This window comes from Rhea americana, unplaced genomic scaffold (assembly GCF_003343005.1).
Source record: "Rhea americana isolate MKP2758 unplaced genomic scaffold, rheAme1 scaffold_146, whole genome shotgun sequence".
Classification (NCBI taxonomy): Eukaryota; Metazoa; Chordata; class Aves; order Rheiformes; family Rheidae; genus Rhea; species Rhea americana.
This window is the reverse complement of record NW_028185550.1, coordinates 327,994-352,156: the sequence shown is the minus strand read 5'-3', so window position 1 is coordinate 352,156 and position 24,163 is coordinate 327,994. Positions and strand designations below refer to the sequence as shown.

Genomic DNA, 24,163 nt, shown 5'->3' with positions numbered 1-24,163 from the left:
TGACTCRGTTACTTAGAATCCTATTTAAGAAATAGTCATTCTATAGTTAAAATAAAGTCTAAGGTGGCATATCTATGGCTGATTGCAAACCAGTTACTGTTATAGACTCCAGTCTTCATTCTTGGCTTCCATTTAAAGGTGATTTTTWAATTGAAATTTCTAGGTGATGACCTCTAACGTGGATTAGTCTTACTATACTTTCCCCATTGTAATATCTTTCCAGCTATACTTTTCACCACAAAATGAGGTGAAAGTTGGTATTAAAATTTGTCATTAATGAATAATATCTTTGCTTAGTTTGAAGTGATTTGTTCTGATGTAAGAAATAAAAACTTGAAAATAGCATAATTATGCATAGCAGGAAGTTTTCTTATTTACTAGTGATTGCTTGAAGGTGCAATGTGGACATGATGGGGTGATTGTTATGATTGTGTTTTATTACTTAACCACAGAAAAAGCCCACGTGCTGCCCTGCTGTAATGTAGTATTTCCTATTTCAGTAAGTGGCTGTAAACGTCAATGTAGAAAATACATAGAAGAGGCAAGAGGCACATACAAATCATTTTTTTTGTTAAATGTGTATCTTTTGCATTTTTCTATAATTAATTTAAGTGTGTATAATTTGCAATGTGTTTCTAGAAAGACACACTCTGCCTTAATAACTTAGTTGGTATTATGAGAGGAATTGAATTTTATGTGTATATGTGTGTGTGTGTGTGTGTGTGTGTGTATAAATATATATATATGAAAGAAAAGTTAAAAGAAAAAATGTCTTCTAAGTAATATGTGTAGTCATTTCATTTATTTATTTGTTTTTAATGAAGACTGCCGTTCGCCATGAGTCTTGTAATGGTTTATACAAATTGTCTCTCTCTGGTCTGGATGGTGGAGACTCGATTAATCGATCCTTTCTGCTGCTGGCTGCATCAACGTTATTAAAATTTCTACCTGATGCTCAGGCTCTGAAACCTCTCCGGGTAAGAATTTAACAGATTACAATATTTTGGCAAAGGTGTGTTTAAGCTTACTTTTGTCAGTAGAATGAGAGAGGGAAAAAATTGATAGCACATACTGTCTAACTGTTTCTGAAGCACTCAGGTATTAAGACCTTTTGTTTATTTTTTTCTAGAAACTTCCCAGAAGTAGTTAAAGCTGTGATACTGCACTAATTTAGAGTTTACCTATGCTTGAAAGAATGTAGAATAATGTTTAGGAAACACTATTCTTCAGGAATTTTAGTGTCCATGCAACACACTGTTAGGGAATAATAGATRTATTTTCAATTTATGCCTTGACTATGCTTTTAAATGTAGATAAGTCTATAAATAAATACATACATAGTTGTATGTGTGCTTCAGTGCTCTCTGTTGTGGCTGAAAGTTACTGTTCCCAGTTGATTGCTGCTGTTTGAGTATTACTGTCCTCACGGCTCTACTAAACAGAAGAGATTCTGTGAATGTTGCCAAACCTACTTCGGGAGGAGTTCTCAATGTTGATGTATACATGTTAATAGAGATGCTTTGAACTAACCTGGATGATTTTGCCTAAAGTCAGTTGGAGACTAGAGTGGTCTAATTTAGTTCTAAACTATGTTGACATAAACAACATCTAAATTAAAACARTTGGCAGAAGATTTGCACTATTTGACTAGCTTTCAAAAATGTTTAAAATTAGAATTGTACTAACTAATGTCAAGTTTCCTGTTCACTCAAAGTTTCTCATTTAATAATAAAAATTTTGCCATTTGCAGTGTGGAGGACAGAGCCAATACTCTTCTAGATTTTTTTTAATGTTACAGTAGATCAGATTGAGAATCTTTCAGCAAAATTACTAATTATTTCAGAAGAAAAATAGTATATAACATGCACTGTTACCATCGTAGATTATATTGTTCTTGTACTTGGCTTATCTTAAGTAGGGYTCTGTAGAAAATAATATTTTGGTGAAGCGGGTTTACTACTTTCTTTTAATGTATAATTATCTTCCCTGGTGTACTTTGGAACAAAAGCAATTTCTTTCCACAGATAGAGGATTATGAAGAAGAACCAGTGTTACGACCAGGTTGTAAAGAATATTTTTGGCTGCTGTGCAAACTGATTGATAACATACATGTGAAAGATGCAAGTCAGGTAGGTTTTGATTTGCATTCATTTAAATAGGTACATTTTCTTATTATTCAGACTACTTTTACTTCAATACAAAACATTTTTACTTAATATATAGTGAACTGATATGATCTGCTCTTGGATCTCTCTTCTCCCAGCTCTTCGTACACTCTGGTGTATTTAGTAGCTCTTGGCCAAAGGAACGTTTTGTTACAGAGACTGTACAGTAAAGAAGATGGGAAAGGGTGGATTACATGAAAGTTACAAATATGCTGAATACCCTAATTATTTAGGGGAGATTCACTTCTGATAGGAGAAATAATTTCAGTATGATCTAAGRAGGAGGTAAGCAAGTGTTCAAGCAGAGCTGAAAGAGAAGAGAAAGAATTTCAGTTAACAGCCAGTCAGCACAAGTCAGAAAAATTATTCACAATCTTTGGAACATCGCTAAATGGTTACAGTTGCCTTTTGGGGCATCTTCTGCAACTGCTTCTGCTAGAGGCTTTATGTAAATCTCTTTAATTTATTCTCAGTGCTGTGTGGGAAGGGAAAGAAGATACAGCCTTAATCCTAGTTTCTCCAGAGTGGAGAAAATCTAATCCTCTTCTAACTCTGGATGTTCCCAATAGAGGAAAAAAAATTGGCACCTTCTCCTCCTCCTTTCTGCCATTCAGTTTCCTTCTAAGTCCATGTTATTAATTGAATCTCGTAGCTAGGCTGCGATTCTGTTTGCCTCATGTTGCCCAAGCAAGGAATACCAGCAGAACTTTTCAGCCCTCTGATGACAATATGTTGTACTTGTAAGAACTAACATTTAACCATTTGATTTTAAAATAGTATTGTTCCATTTTCTTTTGGTTTAGTGGAGATACTAATTTTGTGGAGTCTGGAAATGACAGAAAAAGTGTTACTTTGTTTGAACAGTGCAGCATAGATATGAAAAAGCAAATATTTTTACCACATTTATAAAAATGCGTAAAAAATATTGATGCAAGAGCGTATTTGAAAAATGAATTCTAYTTCTCCCTAGTTTTCTGTGTGCACTAGCAAAAATCAAAAAAATCAAAAAACATAACCATAGTTTCAAACTGGGCTTATCATTGTAATTCATGAAATATTTATTTTTCTTGAATATTTAATTTTCTTCATTTTTGATCAGACCACACTGCTTGATTTAGATGCACTTGCAAGACATCTTGCTGACTGCATTCGGAGGTAAGATTTGCTAAATGTAATTTTCCTTCTGATTTGCATTTTATTTTATTGCTACAGGGATAAACACAGTTTTGACATTTCTTTTATATATAAATATCTAGCAGAGAAATCCTTGACCATCAGGATGGTAATATAGAAGATGATGGACTAACAGGACTTCTTCGTCTTGCAACAAGTGTTATTAAACACAAACCACCCTTTAAATTTTCTCGGGAAGGGCAGGTAAGAAAAGGACCCTGAAGGGATCAAGGTTGTTTATATTTCTTCTGCTGTGCTTTCTTGCTTTCACCTTTTTTCCTYTATTTTGACTACAACGTTGAGTGTATGAGAATGTCATATCCTTAGGATGATTGTTAGAAACAAACATCTCATTCCTGTATTAGAAAACAGTACATACAGCCCCTGCCCTTTCTAAGTATATTTATCTTCAGGATGCAGCTCTTACATCCTAGAAATTTGATTTATTTTCATTTATAATCTCTAAATGTTTTCTGAATTGATCACAATTAACTAGTTTACTAGAAGTCATTAACAACCGCTGCTTTTTGACTATGTCCTGGGACACCTGTGATCTGAAAGTAGTTTTTAAGCCCTACACATGTGCAGCAGCAGACATCTGTTACAAAAACATTACTACAATCCATCTGTCCTTGTGGTTAGATGGGAGAGGAGAGTACGTAGGAAAGCCAAGCTCCCTGAAAGTTTCTGCTTTGTGTAGTCAGGCCATGTTGTAGTATGGGAATGAGGGAAAATTGGGCTTGTATTTCTGGTCTGCCTTTAGCCTTTAGGTATTTGTCAGGGTCATGCTGCATGGCAACTTGCTGGACTGTAACTGAGATTTCTCTTTGTATGCTACTGTACAAAGCCTGCTTCCACAACCTGGTATTCTCTGTTTCTTAGTGCTTTTTTTATTGTCTAAGGAAGTGATTTTTGGATAGGCCCTTGTATAAATTGGTACTTGCACAAAAGGCCTGGTCTAAGAGCTGACTTAAACTGACACTTCTTTCTRTAGACTGTACTGAGCTTGTGATTGGACCTTTAGTGAGGTTTCACCAGRAAAATAAACCCATATATGCAGTTAYRTTGCATGTGTCCTGTSTGTTTACTCTGCCTCTCATCATAATATGGCTCTGAAGGTAATTTTACTCTTCAAAAGTTTTAATAGTGTCTACCTCATTTGTGCACTATCTAACATTAAGTAGCAGTATTTTGAAAGACTACTGCTATGTAATTCTCTCARAATTAGTGTATTTTAAGTATGGAGATGTTGGAGATTAAATAAGAGCAAGAATTCAAGCTATAGGGTGCRTTGTGGAAGATGATGTCGAAATTAGAATAGAAGACCAGTGCAAAGGTCACGTTTATGTAGCTTGAACAAAATATGTTGCATGTGTGAAATATATCGCAAGGAGGCAATAAATACGATTTGAAGAATGGATGAATGTGARCAGAGCAGTAGCAGCAATAGACTTCTCAAAGAGAACATGGCTTTACTGAGAGGCAGGGATTCAAGGGATTGTCTTAGGCTAAGTCTTGATCTAATATTAATTTTTTAGTTTTATGTACAATTAAAAAGAAGATATTTGGACTGCACTTTATAATAAATGCATTGTCTGTTAGTTATTACACTGGACTAATGTACCACTAGTGAGGAGTTTCACATTGTGTTCAGTGTAATAGGACAGGATTGTGAAGGCACATGCCTCCGTCTGAGTAAAGGTTGGTGAAAACATGTCTTGGAAAATACACTCTGCTGGCAAAATAYTGCAGGTAGTTTAGACATGCACAGAGAATTTGGAATGCTTGGTGTGTGCCCTTTCTTCACTACAAATTCCTGTTCRTACTATGCAAAGTGATAGTTTGGCCCATATTGTCCAACTTTAAAGGTCATGTTTTGTGACAGCAAATAATYACTGTCTACTCTAGGTGGACAGAAATACCTTTTTAACCTGTACTAGTTAACACACCTTTGCTAGGGAGGTATATCTTAAGGCCACTTGCATGATAAAAAGGTGTATTTTTACAAGGTTGGGTTTTTGTATTTATCCTCTGAACAAAACTGCCTTTGAGGTTTTTTTTTTTCTTCCCTGCTCCAGCATGTCTGAATACAATCAGGTGGTTCAAATACAAAATTACACAGGAGAATAAATTGGAAAAATATGGAAACAGATCTCTRAAGTTGCTTCTTTTCTGGTTTGCAAGACTGCACTTTGAGACGGCTGATGTGTTGGGACACCTGTTTGAAAAAGACTGGGAAATTAGGCCACAGCTGAAAGTACAGTCCATAACTCCACATACCAGATGGAGTTGGTCTGCTGATGAGCTGTAATCAGCTGCACCTGGCRGATATGGTTAAGAAGGGAAAGGAACCAGGCTGCTGCCCCAGGAGTGCTTGTGTACAGGTTTTGATGAAAGGAGTTGTGAGTTGGGAATGGGCTGGGAGTTTGGCATTTAATATATACTGCTCGATAGATCCATACGTTTTGCCCTTCTCTGGTGTTCTGCACACCTTTGTTATATCGCGAGAGGGGAAGCTGATGCTTGACAGCTGCTGCGTGCATTAGATAGCTAATCTAGTAGATGTCTAAGATATGTTTCAGCATAACTCTTTGGTAAGGGCAAACCATGCCCTTCAGCAGATCAACTCAGCAGATGTTATTTTTCTCCAGAATTCTTTTGTACTTTTTTTTTTTTTTTTATGTTTAGTCCACCTGTTTATTGCAGTTTCTAGGGTAAAAAAATCTAGTCCTCTTTTAAGGACTTAAGTACATGCGGGAGGGGATTTCTTAGCTTGTAAACTCTTTTTACTGCTTTGCTTAAGCTCCTGACAGTATGGGTATTGACTGATAGGACAGTGTATTTATCTTTTTACCTCCTTCAGGCTTCTCTGGTCTCTCAGGTTATTTAAAAGTTGGAAAATTTTCCTGCTAGTGTAAAGAAAGAAAGATTTACTCTCAAGAAACTAGGCATTCCTGTTCTTCTGAATTTCAAATGTAATGAGAAAAAAATACATCTCTAAAGCATGAAAAGAGTCTGCAAGAGCTTTGCTTAACTATATTGGTCAGGAGCAGACTTTTCCATAGCGTTCAGGCATAAACATATGACCTTTCCTATGGTGGAACAAGGCATTTTATGTGATTTTTCCCATAKCACTTCCATGTGTGGCAGAGGATGCCATCTTTGGAAATATTTAGAATTCAATAAGATTTTGGAGCAGGAGCCTGGCCTTTTAACTTCAAAAGGCTGCTATACTGAATATAACTAACTGAAAGAGGGAAATTCAGGAACAGGATTTTTTTTTAAAGTTACAGTCTAGAAATTGTAGAATTAAGTGTAATAGCTGTATTGGTATCYCATACACTACTTTAAAATGAGAGAGACTTCTACTCTAGAAAAAGTTGAAGAAGATATCTTTGGGGAAAAATACTCAAAAATTTTGCAGAGGTAGCAGGTTTGTTGTCTGATTATTTAGAGAACTAAAATGATAAATTTTTAGTATGATGTAATGTTTAAATACAGTCTTTTAAGATTGCAGCCATTTTACTGAAGTGACTAACTGTAGATTTTAGGTCATGTCATCTGCCCTGGACATAAAGTATGCCTATGATTGCTACTTCTGAGGGAATTTGCTGAAATACTGCTTTCTAAATTCTGTAACATTTTCTTCTCTCATGGTCATTTGTAATACCACTTACATGACTAATTARTAGTGTTTACTCTGAGCTAGAGGAAGATGGAGGAAAGCCTTTCACCATTCTACACTTCTTTAAAGGTGGTAGAGTTCAGGATGGGCATGACCACTTTTTTTCTTTTCTTTTCTTTTCTTTCTTTTTACAGATCTTTAAATCCTGGGATTCTTACTGACCTTTTAGTATTTTATTTTTGTTCTAATGTTATTGGATTAAATTGACTAAGAGAAGATATTGAAGTTTGGGCATATGCCATCTCAGTTTTTTAGTGTATTTAACTGTGAAGGTAAATGTAATTAATGATATGTATTTGTCATCCAAATCAACCTGGCTTGGCACAGCTATGCTTTTTTCCTCTTATAGTCTGATCAGTATTCCAAACAGGTAAACTGAAGTGATAACATTTTAACTTTCCCAATCAACTTCATTCTGTGAACAATATAAAGTAGACTTGCAGTACACATGGTACGTAATACAGGTTCRTGTTTTGTGAATAATTCTTGATTCATAAAAACCATACTAGAAGCATCATTAAAGTCATGTGCTTTCACTGAGTGAAACTAGTCTTAAAGTTATTAAAAAAATCAATATGAATAATTTATAAAAATAAATTATCATTCATGAAATCCAGACCCCCTATTAAAGGCCAATAACTTCTCTTAYTGATTTCAGTAGCACCAGGATTTTGTGCTGTCTTTACACATCAAAATTCTGTTTTTCATTGTTTATACAATTTACTTTTACCGCATATAACAAAAGGACATGTTTATTATACGTGTGTTTTTATATACAAAGGAAGAATGAAAGTGTATATCCATCTGTGAGGTTGGTAGATTTCTTAGTATTTTTTATGATAAAATATGCATGRTACATTTCTACATTAATGATTATTTCTACAAATTATACCATTGTAGATTTTTCATGTTGTGTATCTTCATTAATCAAAAAAAGTCTTTGTACTAAAGTTGTAGCCATACATTTTCAAGTTGCAGATGTCTGGCAGACTGAATTTAATTTTTCTCTTTTTTTCCTATGATCATTTGCCACATGCTGGCATTAGCATAAGGAGAGGATAATTTGACATTCTTTTTCAGCACACTTATTTCCCTTTAGGCTGTAATATGCTTACAGTGCACTTGTAATATAGAGAGGACTGCTGAAATTCATAGTTCAAAATTGGTATACAAGTCATACAAAATTCTATAAATGATAGAGCACCTGAAAGTCTGTAAGTTTCTAGAAGATCAATAATAGATGACTGTTGTCTTTTAAGAATTTGTTCAAACTGATGAACTTGCTCATTAAATTGTTTTACAGGAGTTTCTAAGAGACATCTTCAATCTTCTGTTCTTGCTGCCAAGTCTAAAAGATAGACAACAGCCAAAATGCAAGTCACATTCTTCAAGGGCTGCAGCTTATGACTTATTGGTGGAAATGGTAAAGGGGTCAGTGGAAAACTACAGGCTGCTCCACAACTGGGTTATGGCACAACATATGCAGTGTAAGAACTTTTATTCATGTATAGCTTTTAAGTATTGTATGGAAAATTAGTTCTTTGGTGTTTTCTGTTCACATATACATCATAAGTGTTTTCATTTAATGACCAGCTAAAAATAATGATCTATTAAGAACCTACAGATAGAAATAGAGAAAAGCAAAGACCATGTAGAATACTTTCGCACTTAAACTGGATAGTCAAACTCTCCAAAAGTAGTAATGAAATAAGATGTTGCTACTAACAATGTTTTTAAAACTCCCCCTTGTAACTCTACTGCTTATCCAGCATCACTTACAGTAATGTCAGAGAGCAGATGTATGTCATCTTTTGCTCACTTAGCAAATGAATRGATTTAACCATCTGTATAATTTTCAGATCATCTGTTCTTAAATATTAGTTATTTAAAGCATGTGGTCCTGTTAAGTGACACCAATGCATAGATAATATTGCTAGAGTGGTTTTATTTGCATATGCTTCATTGTTTTGTGCTAGATTTTCATTTCTGTTTTCACTTTCTAACATGAACAAGCTTGCTGTGCCCTATACTAGCAAGTCACACCAGCTGAGATACTCTAGATGTGTTGGCTATTAAGAGTACTGTCACTCTTAATAGCTGTTTTTGGTAGCTGTAACATCCTTGTGGTTGACTTTCAGTCTGTACTTAGGTGCCTACATACAATGGTAGTAGAATTTTTTGATGCTCTTGGCTTCTATGCTTCCTGTAGAAACTTGATTCCTTTGTATTATTTTTAAATTACTAAAATTTTAAGTTAGTTAATATTTTATCTTTGATTTTCAAGTTCTAATTATGCATTTTTTAGCTTGATAGATTTTCTTTCATATGCCCAATTTGAATTTCTGTAACCGGGGGATCTGTAATTTATTATAATCTGTGGAATTGATTTAGTACATTACAATTCATGGAGGAAATTAGAAATCTGATCTCATGTTTTACTTTATGTTCTATACTCCTTTTCTGGAAACCTTCTAAAAAAATCTTCAAARTGCCCTATATTTAGGGAAAGTGCATGAAATATGTTTTATGATAATATCTGATATTTCTGTTTGCTGTGAGTACTACTTCAACTGCTGAGCTAGTTTGTGTTTCTTCATTCATTTTCTACAGCTAGTATTTTTCTCACTCTAAGTCTCAATTTATGGTTGCTGAAGGTTTTTTGTAACTTTTTTGCAACATTTTTTGCAGTTCTTGTTTTCTTCAAAATATTCCCTTCTAGATTGTTTGTTTCTTCCTACTTGAGTCCTCCAGAGCCATCTGGTCTATGGTTCTACTCCATATTCAGTATTTCTCAATTCCATGAAGGTGAATTCTGTGACAAGCAGTGGGCAGTTGTCTCTTTTTGAGGTGCTACTGTTCTCTTGGACATCTGATGCTGCACTTGTTTAAAGTGTTACAATTCCATTGATGTGATCCAAAGACTCCTAAAATTGGAATTTTTCACTTTGCTTATCTCTGTAATCTGATTGCTCTTTAAAAATCTTAGTCCTGTCTCTCCCTTCTTCTTAGGAGAAACGTTAAGGAAAACACTATAAATTTCCATCCTGTCTTTGGTTGTAATATTCTGGTTTTGTGGTTCATTGGAGAAATTTTCAGTCCTGCCACTTGTACAGTTCCTGTCCTCTAATCTGACCAGTTGCTATATCTGCTGTTCTACCATTTTTTTTCTCATGCCCTATTGATTGAAGCCAGGATGTGTATGTCAGTTCTTAAGGGGAGTGCTTTAATGGAAAGCAGCAGAATAAGGTATGGTTTTCATAATGAAAACATCTTCTTGAAGGTTCTCTAGTGTATTTTTTTTTTCAAGGAAAAAAAAGGATTTAAGGATTTTAAGTGGGAAAAAAAATGTTATAAAAACTCTCTATCCTGACAGTCATTAAAATGTTTACTGTATACTGTTGTTTATACTTAAACAAGTATGAATAATATGAWGTAGTTGTAGTAAAGTCTAAATTGCAACAGCATTTTTCTTAAAAGTTTCCACTACCATAGTTCCCTTCACTGGTAGAAAAGTGAGGAAGGAGAGAATGATATGCCTGCTTTTTTCTACTTTGCATTTTGCTATACTGAACCAGGTGGGATTTACCAATATATATATAATTCCCAAATGGTACTACACTAAATATATATTTTTTAAACTCTGACTTCTGTTTCCATAGAAGATTGGAAACAGAGATACCTCAGTATGGGTAAATGGAAACAGAGATACCTCTGGAAACAGAGATACCTCAGTATGGGTAAATTGGCCTAGCTGGTAAAAGACCGTATCCAAGGAAAAGAAAAAAAAAAAAAAGGTGATTTGAGTAAATAAATTGAACAGAAGTAAGGGGATGAGGAAATTTGACAGTATAAAATGAGAAGGAAATTGTCTAGAACTCATTAAAATTAATGGATTTCCCTCCTAAAGCAGCAGTCCTAAAGATAAAAGTGAAAATATGCAGCATTTTTAACCAGAGACATAGCAATATCTCCATGCCTTTTAAATAAGTGATACCTCAGGAAATTAAGTACTAAGTATTAGGTGATATTCTGATTTATGTCCTCAACCTTTTTCCATGCATTTCTCAATAGGGAGGACCTACACTGAATAGAGACTCTGATCTTACTGAASGCGGGATTTAGATACCCTTTATTGTTCATAAAATTTCTTGTAATTGTGGGGTTTTCTAGACCAAGACAAATAAAAAACTTAATTTGGGGTGGGGGAGAGGGGAGGAGAAAAACTTGGTTTCTAGAATGTTCTTTAAGATAGTGGCTGATGTTATGTTTGGAGCAGAAACATGATCAGAAGGTGAAATACAGAGAAATGCAAGGTCTCTTGAGKGAGAGAAATTAGTTTTATTGTACTTAAAACCGAATGAGAATATTGCAACTTTGGCTGCAAGTTTCATGTCTCCCATCCTTAGGCTGTTGTCTGTAATGGTATCTGTAATGACAGAGAGGATTAATGAAGGTAGACCTGAATGAGGCCAAATTTGCCTTTCTAGTTAAAATCCATAAGGAATAAGAAAGGGTTTTATCAAAAGGAAGATAGCTGCTTAAAAATTCCAGAGGTCAGAAAGGAAGATGCTTCTGAGAAATTTCTCATAGAATACCTAAAAGCCCTTTATCAGATTTTTTTTCTTGCATATTAAAAAAAAGGAAAAAAAAAAGCTATGAGGTGATAGACCTCTTAGCCAAAAGACATTTGCACTAAAGGGAAAAAATATGTAGAAGAATCTGTCAGCTTCRCAGAATGAAGAAAGATGATAAGGATTGGTCTGATCTGAACATTTTTGTTCATTTTTTAAATTGGGACGGGTGTGAATCAGGGTGCAAATAGAATTTTACCTGTAGACATTTTTCACTCAGGTAGTTGTCTTTGTGATTCAGATAACCAGAATCCTTTAAGACATCTGAAAAAAATCATAGTCTTTGGCCAGTAAAGTAGGATGCTGGGTCATCTTTAAAAGAGTACAGTTTGATCGTGCTCTATAATTCAGGTAGACTGGATCAGCTGTTGTTTAATCTTGGTTAAACATGGCTGAGAGATACCAYACACGTATCTGTGTTCTGTTGCAAGAAGGGAAGACTCCCTAACTTGAGTCTCTAGGTGCAGAGACTCCATTTGGCTTTCTCTTGACGTGTCATGGGACACGTGAAAGGATGCTGTGAATTTTGGAATGAGTGATTTGTGTGCTGGGAGAGTGACCGATGTCTCTTTGRGAGCACGTTAAGTGCTGTGTGCGCGCTCAGTTTAGGCTGTGTAACTGTTGTGTAAGAGACAGAGCATCCACTGTGGCTGGCGGAGTGGCTGATTTGCTTCCATTTTAATTAAAGCATTTGTGCTTAATTCTCTAACATTAGCACTTGTTATTATTAGCAGTTACTATTATTCGTAATTCAATGCCCTGGWTGGGAAAATACAGAGAAAGCAAAGAGAATAAGTGGATGAAGGATGTGGGAAGGCAGTAAGAATGGATGAAATAAGAGCTAATGATCAGAGGACGAGCAGGGACATCGTTCCAGAGGCTGAACCTCTTTCTGTGTGCTCTTTCCAGAGAAAATCGGGCAACGATGAATGGTAGAAGTTTAGAATGAGCAAGACTAAGCACTTAACTTATGAAACTCAAATTCAGCARAAAGCCTGCCTTTTTAAGACATACCCCTTACTTTTCACATCACCTCTTTGTTGCACTGTTCCAAATTCCACTCTATATTATAGACAGCARTGTCACTATGAAGTTGCTGTAAAACAAGAAGTACAAATTCTGATTAATTTCCAAAAATACTTCTGCAAATCAAATATTATAAAAGACTTTCCTGTGTATAAAAATGCTTAGCAACCAATGTTTATAATTTATGAATGCCTTTGATATATTTTAGTTCAGAGGTAGAGGCTAGATTATTACATATAATAACAGCCCACTAAAAAACACTACAGACTACTACAGACCAACTGTAAGAGATGATACTTGCCATAAGTAACGCTTGAGAAGTGCCTTCCTTTAAAAGTGGCAAATCACTCGCAGCCCAAAGTAGTATGTGTTCTGCTGTGCTTTCTGTTACCYGGTGGGTAGATGTGAGGCTAAGATGTATGGAACTGTCTCTCTGTGCACCACCTCTCTTACTAGGTGGCCTCTTACTTTTCTAGAGGCATATAGAGAGGATGCCTCAAGATGCTTGTATCAAGACATGTAGTAATCTYCCTGACATACCCATGGTGCATTTGCTTAAAAAAACAAGTACAGTCTTGCTCATGCCTGTACATTTAGCATGAGAAACAGGCTATATTTTATTAATGTAAGCATAAAGTTTTTAAAGTTTATTTATGTCATTTTGATAAATTATACTTTGAATTTTGTGTGTGTGTGATTCATATTTTTTTTTCAGCTTCCCATGCACCTTACAAGTGGGATTATTGGCCACATGATGATGTTCGAGCTGAGTGTAGGTTTGTGGGTCTAACTAATCTCGGAGCAACTTGTTACTTGGCATCCACTATTCAGCAACTGTATATGATTCCAGAGGCCAGGCAAGCAATCTTTACTGCAAAGGTATGGTTTAGGGTCTTACGTTCCTTGTGTGGATTTTGTTAGAAGTTTAAATTTAGAATCAGTGTAAAGGCTGATATGGTATAGACTTGCTTTTAAAATTTACTTCTTACTATACTGTATTTCTTCAGGATTGTTAGTTTGCTTTTTGTTTGGTTGGATTCTTTTGCTGATGTCTAAACTGAAGAAATATTTTTGTAAATGTATTTGAAACKCATTATGTTTTCGAGGTGAAGTTCTAGTAAAGCTTATTCTCAAATTAGTGTTTATGTTGCTATGAACTACATTGATTCAAGTTTGGTTTTATGTGTATTGTGTTGTTCCTAACTCCCAGGTTTGTCATCTTGTTAGAAAAAATGTTATTCTTGAATGTTTATAAAGTCCCTGAGCATATATTTTGTGCTCCCAGGAATATTGCAAGTCCTGTAAGTTATTATACATTGTGTAGCTTTCAGGAATATATTACTATTAGTTCTAGCTATATATCATAACAAAGAAGCTTCATTTTTGTCCCTGGCATGAACGGGGCATACATAATGTGTGAAAAACCTTAATTGACAGCGTCTTCRTCATTTTTTATTATCATGAAGTCGTTAGTTGTCACTTAATTCCTCTAGAATTAAACATTTATAAATAAAAGTAAAAAATAAAGAAAGGAAGCTGCTGATCTGTACATGAATACCTTTCTAATACTTAACAAAAGCTCTTAACTGGAATGAATTTTTAGAAAATAAAGTTACTTTTTGACATAGGTTTACTGTTAATGTGCCAAAATATGAGCAGTAGTGATACGTATGTAAGTGTAAAATAGTGGACTGTGTGTTCATATGCACAATCATTTTTCTTAATTGTCCATAATAAAGTCACTTATTTTTTTATTTAAAAAGGTAATTGTTTCATCTTCTTAAATACTATTTTGGGAAAGTAATAAGCAGAAAGATAAAGTCTTCTATGAATTTCTTTTAGTATTCAGAAGATATGAAACACAAGACCACTCTACTAGAACTCCAGAAAATGTTTACATACTTAATGGTAGGTGTGAAAGAGGATATTTTATGAAGTGTGCTATTTTCCTTAAAAGCAAAATGTAGCTACCATTCTATATGTGAATTCTTGGCAGCTTCAGTCTGTTGTGCRTAAGTTGTAAATGAAGGTCTTGACTGAGGTGTTTTTTACCCACTTTAAAGCTGTAGCTCAGCAAATCAGTTAAGGAATTACTGKCATAATTTATGATACTGCACAGGTTTTCATGAAGAAGCAATGTAAATCTTAATGTAAAATAGAGTTTAATATTGGACACCAGCTATTATTAGCAGGCCCGAGGTCCCAAACATTAGAGACTGTGGTTGTGAAGTGAATGGATGGGAACATCTAGCTCAGGTTCCTTTTTTTTGAGAATACTTCATCTATTTAAACCCTTCTCCCCAGCATATGAATATTCAGGTGGGCATAGTGTGTTTGCCATTGTGCCAACAGCTAAGGGAGTTAAGTTTTGAGTGAGTTACAAATACGAAAAACAAGCCTGCTCTTTAGGTACTGTTGCGGTGTAGCTAAACGTCAGGACTGTGCCTGTAGGCGTGTGCTGTCCACTTGGGCCTGGTGGCCCAGGAGCTCCCTGGCCAGGCATCTCCATAGATGAGGTAGTGGAGTGGCTTGAGACAGTGATGGAGTGTGAAATTAGGCGATTTTTGCATACCTTCACAATTAAGCATTTGGGTGACTGCTACAGGAGTCCGCCAGGAGGGAGTTTCAGGCAGTTTGAGAATTTCCTATGCTGTGGCTTGTACAGTTTGTGACTTGAGATTTGTAAATTGTCAATAAAAATTGTTCCTGCATAAATGATCTCAGAAGACAGTCTTTTGTATGGAAATAAAGATACTTAAGCAATGCTTTTTATGTAGTTAAGATGTATTCACAGTGATGTGAAACAGTGACTAACTGTGCCCTATGCCAAGATCCCAATAAATTATTTTTTCTCTGACATGAATGTCTGTGCGACACCGTTGTCATTCCTCTTGTAGAGGGTTGAATTTGTTTCTTAGTTTAATCATGGAACAATTTAGGGAATTTGCCTACTCTCTTGTTTGCCCTAGTTTCCCTCTGCGTAAAATGAAATATATTATTTTTGTTCATCTAAGTATTTGTATAGGTGTAAAATAATTCAAGAATATAAAATCGTATAAAGATTTACTGTTATTAAAACCTTGAAGAAAAACTTTGTTCCAAAGCAGATAATATTTACAGAAAGCACTGTCTAGCCACACATCCTTAAAAGAAAGAAGCACATATCTAGCTTATCTTCTTACCATAATGCCTCCAGGTCACTTTCATCATTTATGATGACAAAATCTGATGTAAATAAATTTTACATTCCCAATATGTGCAGTATTGAAGTTGGAGGATACATTCTTCAGAATTACTTTATATGAAAATCCTTTTCTCTGATTGAACAGATACAGTAGAGAACTAGGTGATGTAGTTTTATCCTGTAGAGAAGTCTGAAGGAGAATTAAGCAATTCTCAAGATCAAAGTCAGTAATGTCCAGAAATGTATGAATATAGTCTAATGTTTGTCATACTATGTTTTGTGGCAGAACAGATGTGCAAAGAGTGAATGTGTCACATCTTAATAATGATTCTCTTGTGATCAGTTAGGTAAAAACTGCTCCCTATTTTATCATAAACATTTAAACATTTACCAAACTTTGTCACCCAGTAGGCATATAATACTATTGTATACTGCGTATAACTGCATGTAGTGTATATAAAATAAGTGCATTTTGAAATACAATTTTTTACACGTATGTTCAGTAGATCTRTGTAACTTAAAAATTTGGTGTTGATTTGTTTTGCTTGGTTTTTCGCCTAAAGGAAAGTGAATGTAAGGCATACAACCCAAGACCTTTCTGTAAAACCTATACCATGGATAAGCAGCCACTTAACACTGGAGAGCAAAAGGATATGACTGAATTCTTCACTGACCTAATAACAAAAATAGAAGAAATGTCTCCAGAACTGGTGAGTTACTAAAGAAGAGCAAAAGGAAGTTTGAAAAGTTATGGATTTGCTCAAGTTTTCTTGACAGAATTTATTAATTCATTCACAGAAAAATACAGTGAAAAGTTTGTTTGGAGGTGTTATTACAAACAATGTTGTTTCTTTGGTAAGTATTCTCTTCCCTATCCATATCTTTTCAATATTTTTTTTTTAACTTGCAGTATAGTTATTTCATTGCTTTTCTTTTTCATTGCTGTGATTTAGGACTGTGAGCATGTTAGTCAGACTGCTGAAGAGTTCTATACAGTAAGATGCCAGGTGGCAGATATGAAGAATATTTATGTAAGTAATGCGAGGCTATGATGTGTAACATAGATCACAACTGTAAATAAATGCAGTTGAATGTAAGATACTTGTCCCTTATTATATTGAATATGCTGATACTTTTTGTATCTGTACTGTGGCCTTGGTGTATTTCCAGGTTGCTATTACCAGCTGATATTATTAGGTAACCTTGTCAGGTTATTTCATCTTTTGCTATGAGCTGGTGCCATTTGACATTGTTTTACAGTATTTCACTAAAGACTGTGTTACGATCAGTACTTTCTGCATACTCATTTCTTGGTTTTGAAAAAACCATGGTCACATTTTAAATGAGAGAACTGTACATATTAAATGATTTTATATGCACACATGAACTATTACTTATTACGTTAATTTAGAAAGTACATTAGGATCATTTTTTTTCCAGTAATTATTAATCCACATGCTTTGAATYTGGTTTTAGAGGCACTTCAGTTGTTTGCAATAGCTTGGAATATGGAGTACTCTTTTTCTGAATTGGTTCTTCAGTTGTGTATCTTGGTTCTAGGATCCAGTCCTTCTTTTATAATGTGAAACCAATCTTGCAGTACAGGTGTGCATTCTTGTTGCAAACTTTTTTGTGACTTTGACCAGCTTTATTTCATAATTTATGGACATGTTGTTGATTAAACTTCTTAAAAGATGGAGAGAGGGTCCTGTGAAGTAGTAAAGCAGGGCATGTAAGCACAAGATATAAATACCCAATATAAATACAAGCTCCTCCTTTTTTATAGGAATCTCTTGATGAAGTAACTATTAAAGACACCTTGGAAGGTGACAACATGTATACATGTTCTCAATGTGGAAAGAAAGTGAGGGCTGAAAAAAGGTATGATCAAGAAGAAATTAACATTCCTAATGTTTCTTATTAATAAATTACTGAGTTTACTGTTTAAATTAGAGCAGTGCTTGAGGTGAAACAAGATCTTGCCTTCATTCAGACAAAGGCCTATTAGGATGTGATCCTTATGCAAATGAGCATATAGAAAAGATAAAATTCTAAAAGGAAGAATGTAAGACGTTTTAGAAAAAGATAACCTATTCAGTAAAGTGTTCAAAACCTGCTTTATGTAAATTAGAAGAAATGCATAGGAATTAGTACCTTTGAAATTTGTTATTTTTCCAGTTTTTGAAAAATGAAATTCTATTAGCATTCTTTGTATTATTCATTAGGTAAGCTAATTAGTTAGGTTTCATATCTAATCCCAAATTTCTCCTTCTAAATTTGTTAATTTTTAAAATATTTCCATACTTGAAAAAAAATCTACTAAAACACAGAAAATAAAACTACCAATTTTGCATTATTTTTTTTATTGCAATTAACAAAATTTTATTCTTAAGGTGAAAAACCTCATAGCTGTTTTTTGTAGGTGTTATAAATGATGTGAATGTAAGAGTACACCATTTGAAAATCATTAATGTACAGTTTATGAAATTTAGCACAAGATATGTTCTTCATTGAAATTTGTCAGTCACAAAATGGTAACTCCTTCTAACGATGGGCATTGCATTGTTGTATTCACTCAGTGCTCTTTTTATTACTATGYCTGTTTAGTTATCATTCATACCTTACCAGTAAATTTGATATCCGTTCCAAGGCAAGATGATAGTCTAAATGGAATTGTTCAAAAGGCTAAATTTGACTTTTATGCCATCAGGCTGCCCTACTCTAAGGCATTGTGATTGCTGAATTTTACATTTTAGGTGACTTTTTAACTGGTTTCCAATTTTTTGCTTGAAATAAATGGCTTACAAATCTTTGTGAAAATATCATTTAACCAAGTAAGGTTTATTAAATCTTTATTATTTTTAATCTTTCAGGGCATGTTTTAAGAAACTACCTCGTATCTTAAGCTTCAACACAATGAGATATACATTTAATATGGTAACTATGATGAAGGAGAAAGTCAATACGCATTTTTCATTCCCTTTACGTTTGGATATGACACCATACACTGAAGATTTCCTCATGGGAAAAAATGACAGAAAAGAAGGTACTCCTCATAAAATGAGTTCAACGTTCTTTGTCTCTTTCATGTTTCTGCCAACTGTATACATTATCTGCAAACAATCAGTGATTTTTAAAGAAAATAAAGTTTTAATCAAGCCGTATTTCCAAAGAAACTATGTATTTTATTTAATAAGAGAAAATTGACCCATTGTTTTTGAATTATTCCTAAAACTGTTCATGAAACATGAGAGAAACTGCAAGGATTTAAACACAGTTAGTTATTGGTCACTTTGATTTTGTAGAGTAATACTTGAATTTCAGAAAATGGCTGACCAATTGCCATATAAATACAGTTTACTAATTTGGATAACTTAGTTCTAACCTCTTCAATAGTGATGCCTTGCAAAAAAACCGCAAGTTTTTCACAAGAATAGAGATCTATGCTGCTTTTCTTGGATGTGGGTTTCCTAGATGTCTTCACTGTGCAGTGCTGAAAAGAAAATTTTTTAACTGTAACTGCAGGAAACATGTATATAAGACACACTGATACTGAAGTCCAGATGTTTAGGAAATAACTGGTTAAATATTGTATTACATTATTTAAGGTTTTAAGGAAGATGGCGAATATTTGAAAGAAACTGAGAGTTACGAGTATGATTTGATAGGCGTGACAGTTCATACGGGAACAGCAGATGGTGGACATTACTACAGTTTCATCAGAGATATAGTCAATCCCCATGCTTACAAAAACAACAAGTGGTGAGTTATACAAAGCAAAATTCTATTATTTCTTATGTTTAAGTAAATAAAAATTCCTGACTTTGTCAGACCTGGTCATACAGGAGATGCATGCTGTAGATCCCTTTCAAGAGCCTGAGGTGTTGGAGTTTGACAGTTGTAAGTACATTAACTTCTTAGCATACATGATTGTGTGCTGCAGCAGTAATAGTAGTGGAGCACCCTGGACCAACGGGCAGCAGGAGAGTGCCATGCTAGTGCTACATTACAGCCAATGCTCGTTTCCTGACACAAATATTGATGACTGTATCATAAATATTTCAGTGTGTATAAACAGTAAGATTTAATATTGTCCTTCATCATAAAAGTTGGTTGTTACCTTTGAAGAGTATGCAGCTACATTTATGATTTTAAAATTCAGTTCTTTTCATTTTGTCAGATTTCAGTGAAAGAAATTTTTTTCTCTATAAACTCACTGAATTCTGTGTGGAGGAAATGCTGTTAGAATATTTAGGTTATTAAAATCTGTTCTTACTGTGCTTTTTATGTGTAGACTGTATTGTTTTCACATTTCATTTTTAAGTTTATTTAGCTAGTGATTTTTTCCTATTGATCAGTGCCACCTGGATGCAATTTGCAGTGATATGCTGGAATATTTGACAGTATTTATATTTCTATTACTTGTTTCTAAAGATTAAAAAAGAGGGGATAGGTGCCTTTCTAGGCACAGGTGATGAGTAGAGACCTATTGATAGAAACATGACTAAATGCTGTGCAGTATTTTCTTTCTTTCTGAAAAGAATTATAGTATTTTCTTGCCTATGACATCTGACTTTAATTTGGAAACTTCTGTATGCGTTGGGCATATCATGGTGATGAAGAGGGAAAAGATAATTGGAAGGGATGAGACAGACATGGAAAGGGGGAAGACCTTGCAAGGTGATACAGAGCAAGAAACAGAGACCCAGCCGTTTCTGGAGGTCATGTTTTAGTTTCTCAGCTAAGGCACTGAAATAAGAGACAAGATTTCCTCTCTTCCTCTTCTCTGTCCTAGCTGGCTGGAGCATTTTTGAAACAATTCCCACTGGCCACTCAAAATCTGCCCAAAGGCAGAGCAAGAAGTATACCGTCTTTCTCTGAACCCTGCTGTTATATGAAATGATTCTCTTTTTGATTTTGATTTCCACTTCATTCAAATGGAAAAGTGATAGGCAGGTCTTTTTGACTGCATCAGAACTCTGTCTTCACCAGAGTGAGAGTAGAGAAGTGGGAAAAATAATGTTTCTCTTGATTTTTTTTTTTTTTAAAGGTATCTGTGGAAATCCTGACTTCCTGTGATCTTTTTGATCAGTTTTGGGATCACTTTTTAGTTTACCAATGTTTAAAACAAGATTTTTATAGTTAATAGGAATACTTAGTCTACTCTTACATGTTTGTTATGCTTTTGCCTGCCCTGAGACATGTAGGGCAGTTGTTTCAAAAGCTTACTCTTACAGGTATCTTTTCAATGATGCTGAAGTAAAACCATTTGATTCTGCCCAGCTTGCTTCTGAATGTTTTGGTGGAGAAATGACTGTAAGTTAAGGCTTTTCTTTTTTTTGTGTGTGTGTGTTCAACTATTATAATACCTGCTCTGAAGACCCTTTCATGAAGGGTTTCAAAGTGTTCGCCTTTGGTCTACCACCTATTGTGAATGTGAAATGGTTAGAAGGATTAGCTGAGTTGTGTTATATTTTAGACATTTCTGTTATGTAGGTGATGCTTAATCTTTTGGTCCTACAGATCAACTGTTTTCCCACTCTTGGCCTCTTCAAGTGATTTTTTGGGAGATGAAAGACTTTGCAGAGTGAGACTGTTTCAGCAGATGATGCAATCTCTACTTTTTCTTCACTTTCCTTAAGACACCATGCTTTGGGCAGAGGTTAAGCTGATAAAGGAGAATGATCTTAATTCCTCCTATATCAACTAATTAATTAATTAAATTTAATTAACAATTAATTAACTAACAATTAATTTAATTTATGGATATTGATACAAGTTTTTTTTTTTTTTTAAGACAGATGTCAAAAGAACAGTATAGTTATTGCTAATGCATCAAAATAAATTAGTGAAGTCTCTCTGCAAAAGTTTAGGTATTTCTTTTACTCCTCGCTATATCTATCATYGTATCATTTATTTACTTACAAGAATTAAGGATGATGCTGCTTCAGGAAGAATTCAGGATCAGGGGCTTCAGGAAGCTGGAGAAGGAACCATTCTCTTGGATGGCCTTGCTACTCAGACTATTGACTGCAGGAGAAATTATTTCAAGTCTGTACCTATTTCTGAAGAACAAGGCTTTTTGATCTTTGTCTATACCTTATGCCAGTAATTCCTAGATTCTGGGTGTGWCTGCTTATTGTGGTCAGATCCTTGTTAATTGCTGACAACTGACTAAAGTCAGTTCTGTATACAGCTGTGCTGATCTGTTTGTTCGCCAGGACGGTACTTTGAGCTCCAATATCAATCAGTAACTTTAAGCCTGTGGGTCTACAAGCTTAAAAGAGTTTTTCTTGTTCTTTTTAAAGTAAGAAGACAAAATTTCTTAAGTTGGTGAGATGTATGATTGTGTTTAGAAGTGCAAGGTTTCTTAATCAGCTTTATCTTTTGGGTCAGCTCAGCATCTTTTGCCATCAATGTGAACGTTTTTACACAGTGTTAATGCAAACAACTATAAAATAACTCTCCAAAATTCTCTGGGTGTGCCTGAATTTTAAAATCATTCTAAATATCATTTTAAAAAATATATAGGTATATATCATTTTATAAAACACATTATTACATTATTAATAATGCAGTATCATACTAAAACAGTTGTGTGCATAATCGATAAAGGCAACATGCTGAAATGAAACAAAACAGTTGTTTGGCAAATGAGTAAAATATCTTTAGGTTCCAAAAAAAGAAGAGGTATCTTTGTGATGAGGCAAGAAGTTTGATGAGAAGTAAGGTCTAAATACTGCATAACAGCTTTGAAAAATTGGAGTGGATGCTATAGAAGAAAGGATAGAAGATTATTTGTAATGCTTTGAGCAAGAAATAAATTGTCAGCAGCCTCTCTGTAAATGCCGTGAAGTAGTCCATTGCACATTAACCTCAAATTATCAATACCAGACTATTTAAAAAAAAAGATTGTCATTAATGCTTTTATTTTCCTCTTGACAGACAAAAACATATGATTCTGTGACTGATAAATTTATGGACTTCTCCTTTGAAAAGGTATTTTTCTACAAATACTTGTTGTATGGACGTATTTCTACTTTCATGATTTATCCCTCAAAGCAAAAATTATACAGATTTTTTTTTCTTAAAGACACACAGTGCTTACATGCTGTTTTATAAGCGGATGGAACCAGAGGAGGAAAATGGCAAAGACTACAAATTTGATGTTTCATCAGAATTGCTGGAGGTACAAGTTGATTTGTTTTAACACCAACTTAAAAATACTATAAGAAATCCTAAACAAATCAGTGGAATCTGAATAAACATAGTAAAAAAGCATTATTTTACACAATAGGGTGACAATCCTTTCATTTAGCTACTTTCCTTAGGCGAATGTTGTTTAATAGATTATCAGCCTTTATTTTGTTAAAGTAACCATTATTTTAGTATCAATTGCTTTTCATTACTTGAAACAAAACTCATTGTGAAAATTAGCTGAAACTTTTAATAGCTTGCAAGGAAGACAAGTGCTTTTTTAAAAACTATTGCTAAAGTTTAGGGGGAAAGATCAAGATCAGAAGATACAATATCCCACTCTTAACCAGCTTCACTCCCAGCAACAYTGCTAATATTGCACAGGATATTTTGTATCTCTGGCAAATAGCATCCTTTAGATTATGCCACTGTTGTGAGGGAGTGCAGCTATATCTCTGAGTTAACGGTAAGACCAGATTTCAGAAAATAATGATGATTGCTTCAGGTCAGTAACTGAGACATTTTAAATAATCCCAGTTTGGAGAGTGATAATGCTTTTCAATCAGTAGAGCATGGGTATATGTACTAAAAAAGAGAGAGAGAGAGAGAGAACTTGCTGCTTGTAAGACCCATATAAATTTTGAGAAATTGTTTTACTTCACTTTGGCTCAGGGTTGTTAATTATAGAAATTGTTTCCAGCGAAAACATGTCCTTTAACTGTTCATGATCTTCAGTATCTAAGTCATTTAAATAGTGCAGAATTGGATAGTGGGTAAAAATGTCTTCATGGGTGTAGAGAAACAAGGTTTTAATTTTACAGCAATTCTTACTTTAAGCAGTTACTTTCTCAATTATTAAGCCTAGGTGAAACCTAGCCAACCTGTCTGGAAAACATTTTGTAGCTCTCTTCATGCTGGTCTGTGGCTTTTTGACAGGAAATAAATTAAGATGGTTTCCAGTACTTATAAATTTGAGACGTTTCCTCTTTCTGTCTCGTATTTTTTAATTCAGATTTCTGAATCATTCTGCTTCATATTTGGAAAAAAAGTGAGAGCACTGCTTGCTTGTGAATGCTTATCTTTTTTTTTTTTTTTTTTTTTT

General features: G+C 34.4%; 1 protein-coding gene across 6 annotated transcripts in view; it reads left to right on the top strand.

Annotated features, from left to right (window-relative positions):
* Positions 1 to 24,163, top strand: part of USP34 (ubiquitin specific peptidase 34) — a 147,806-nt gene that overhangs the window by 93,219 nt on the left and 30,424 nt on the right. For 5 of the 6 annotated variants that reach the window (XM_085299153.1, XM_085299154.1, XM_085299155.1 and 2 more), the window contains 16 exons: positions 825 to 977; positions 2,025 to 2,129; positions 3,265 to 3,320; positions 3,422 to 3,542; positions 8,327 to 8,510; positions 13,396 to 13,559; positions 14,523 to 14,588; positions 16,428 to 16,574; positions 16,663 to 16,719; positions 16,818 to 16,895; positions 17,651 to 17,745; positions 18,738 to 18,910; positions 19,473 to 19,626; positions 21,102 to 21,180; positions 22,810 to 22,863; positions 22,958 to 23,053. In XM_085299153.1, coding sequence (XP_085155279.1) covers positions 825 to 977; positions 2,025 to 2,129; positions 3,265 to 3,320; positions 3,422 to 3,542; positions 8,327 to 8,510; positions 13,396 to 13,559; positions 14,523 to 14,588; positions 16,428 to 16,574; positions 16,663 to 16,719; positions 16,818 to 16,895; positions 17,651 to 17,745; positions 18,738 to 18,910; positions 19,473 to 19,626; positions 21,102 to 21,180; positions 22,810 to 22,863; positions 22,958 to 23,053 — 1,782 coding nt within the window. The remainder of the gene's footprint in view (positions 1 to 824; positions 978 to 2,024; positions 2,130 to 3,264; positions 3,321 to 3,421; positions 3,543 to 8,326; positions 8,511 to 13,395; positions 13,560 to 14,522; positions 14,589 to 16,427; positions 16,575 to 16,662; positions 16,720 to 16,817; positions 16,896 to 17,650; positions 17,746 to 18,737; positions 18,911 to 19,472; positions 19,627 to 21,101; positions 21,181 to 22,809; positions 22,864 to 22,957; positions 23,054 to 24,163) is intronic. The other variant, XM_085299152.1, reaches the window with a different exon arrangement.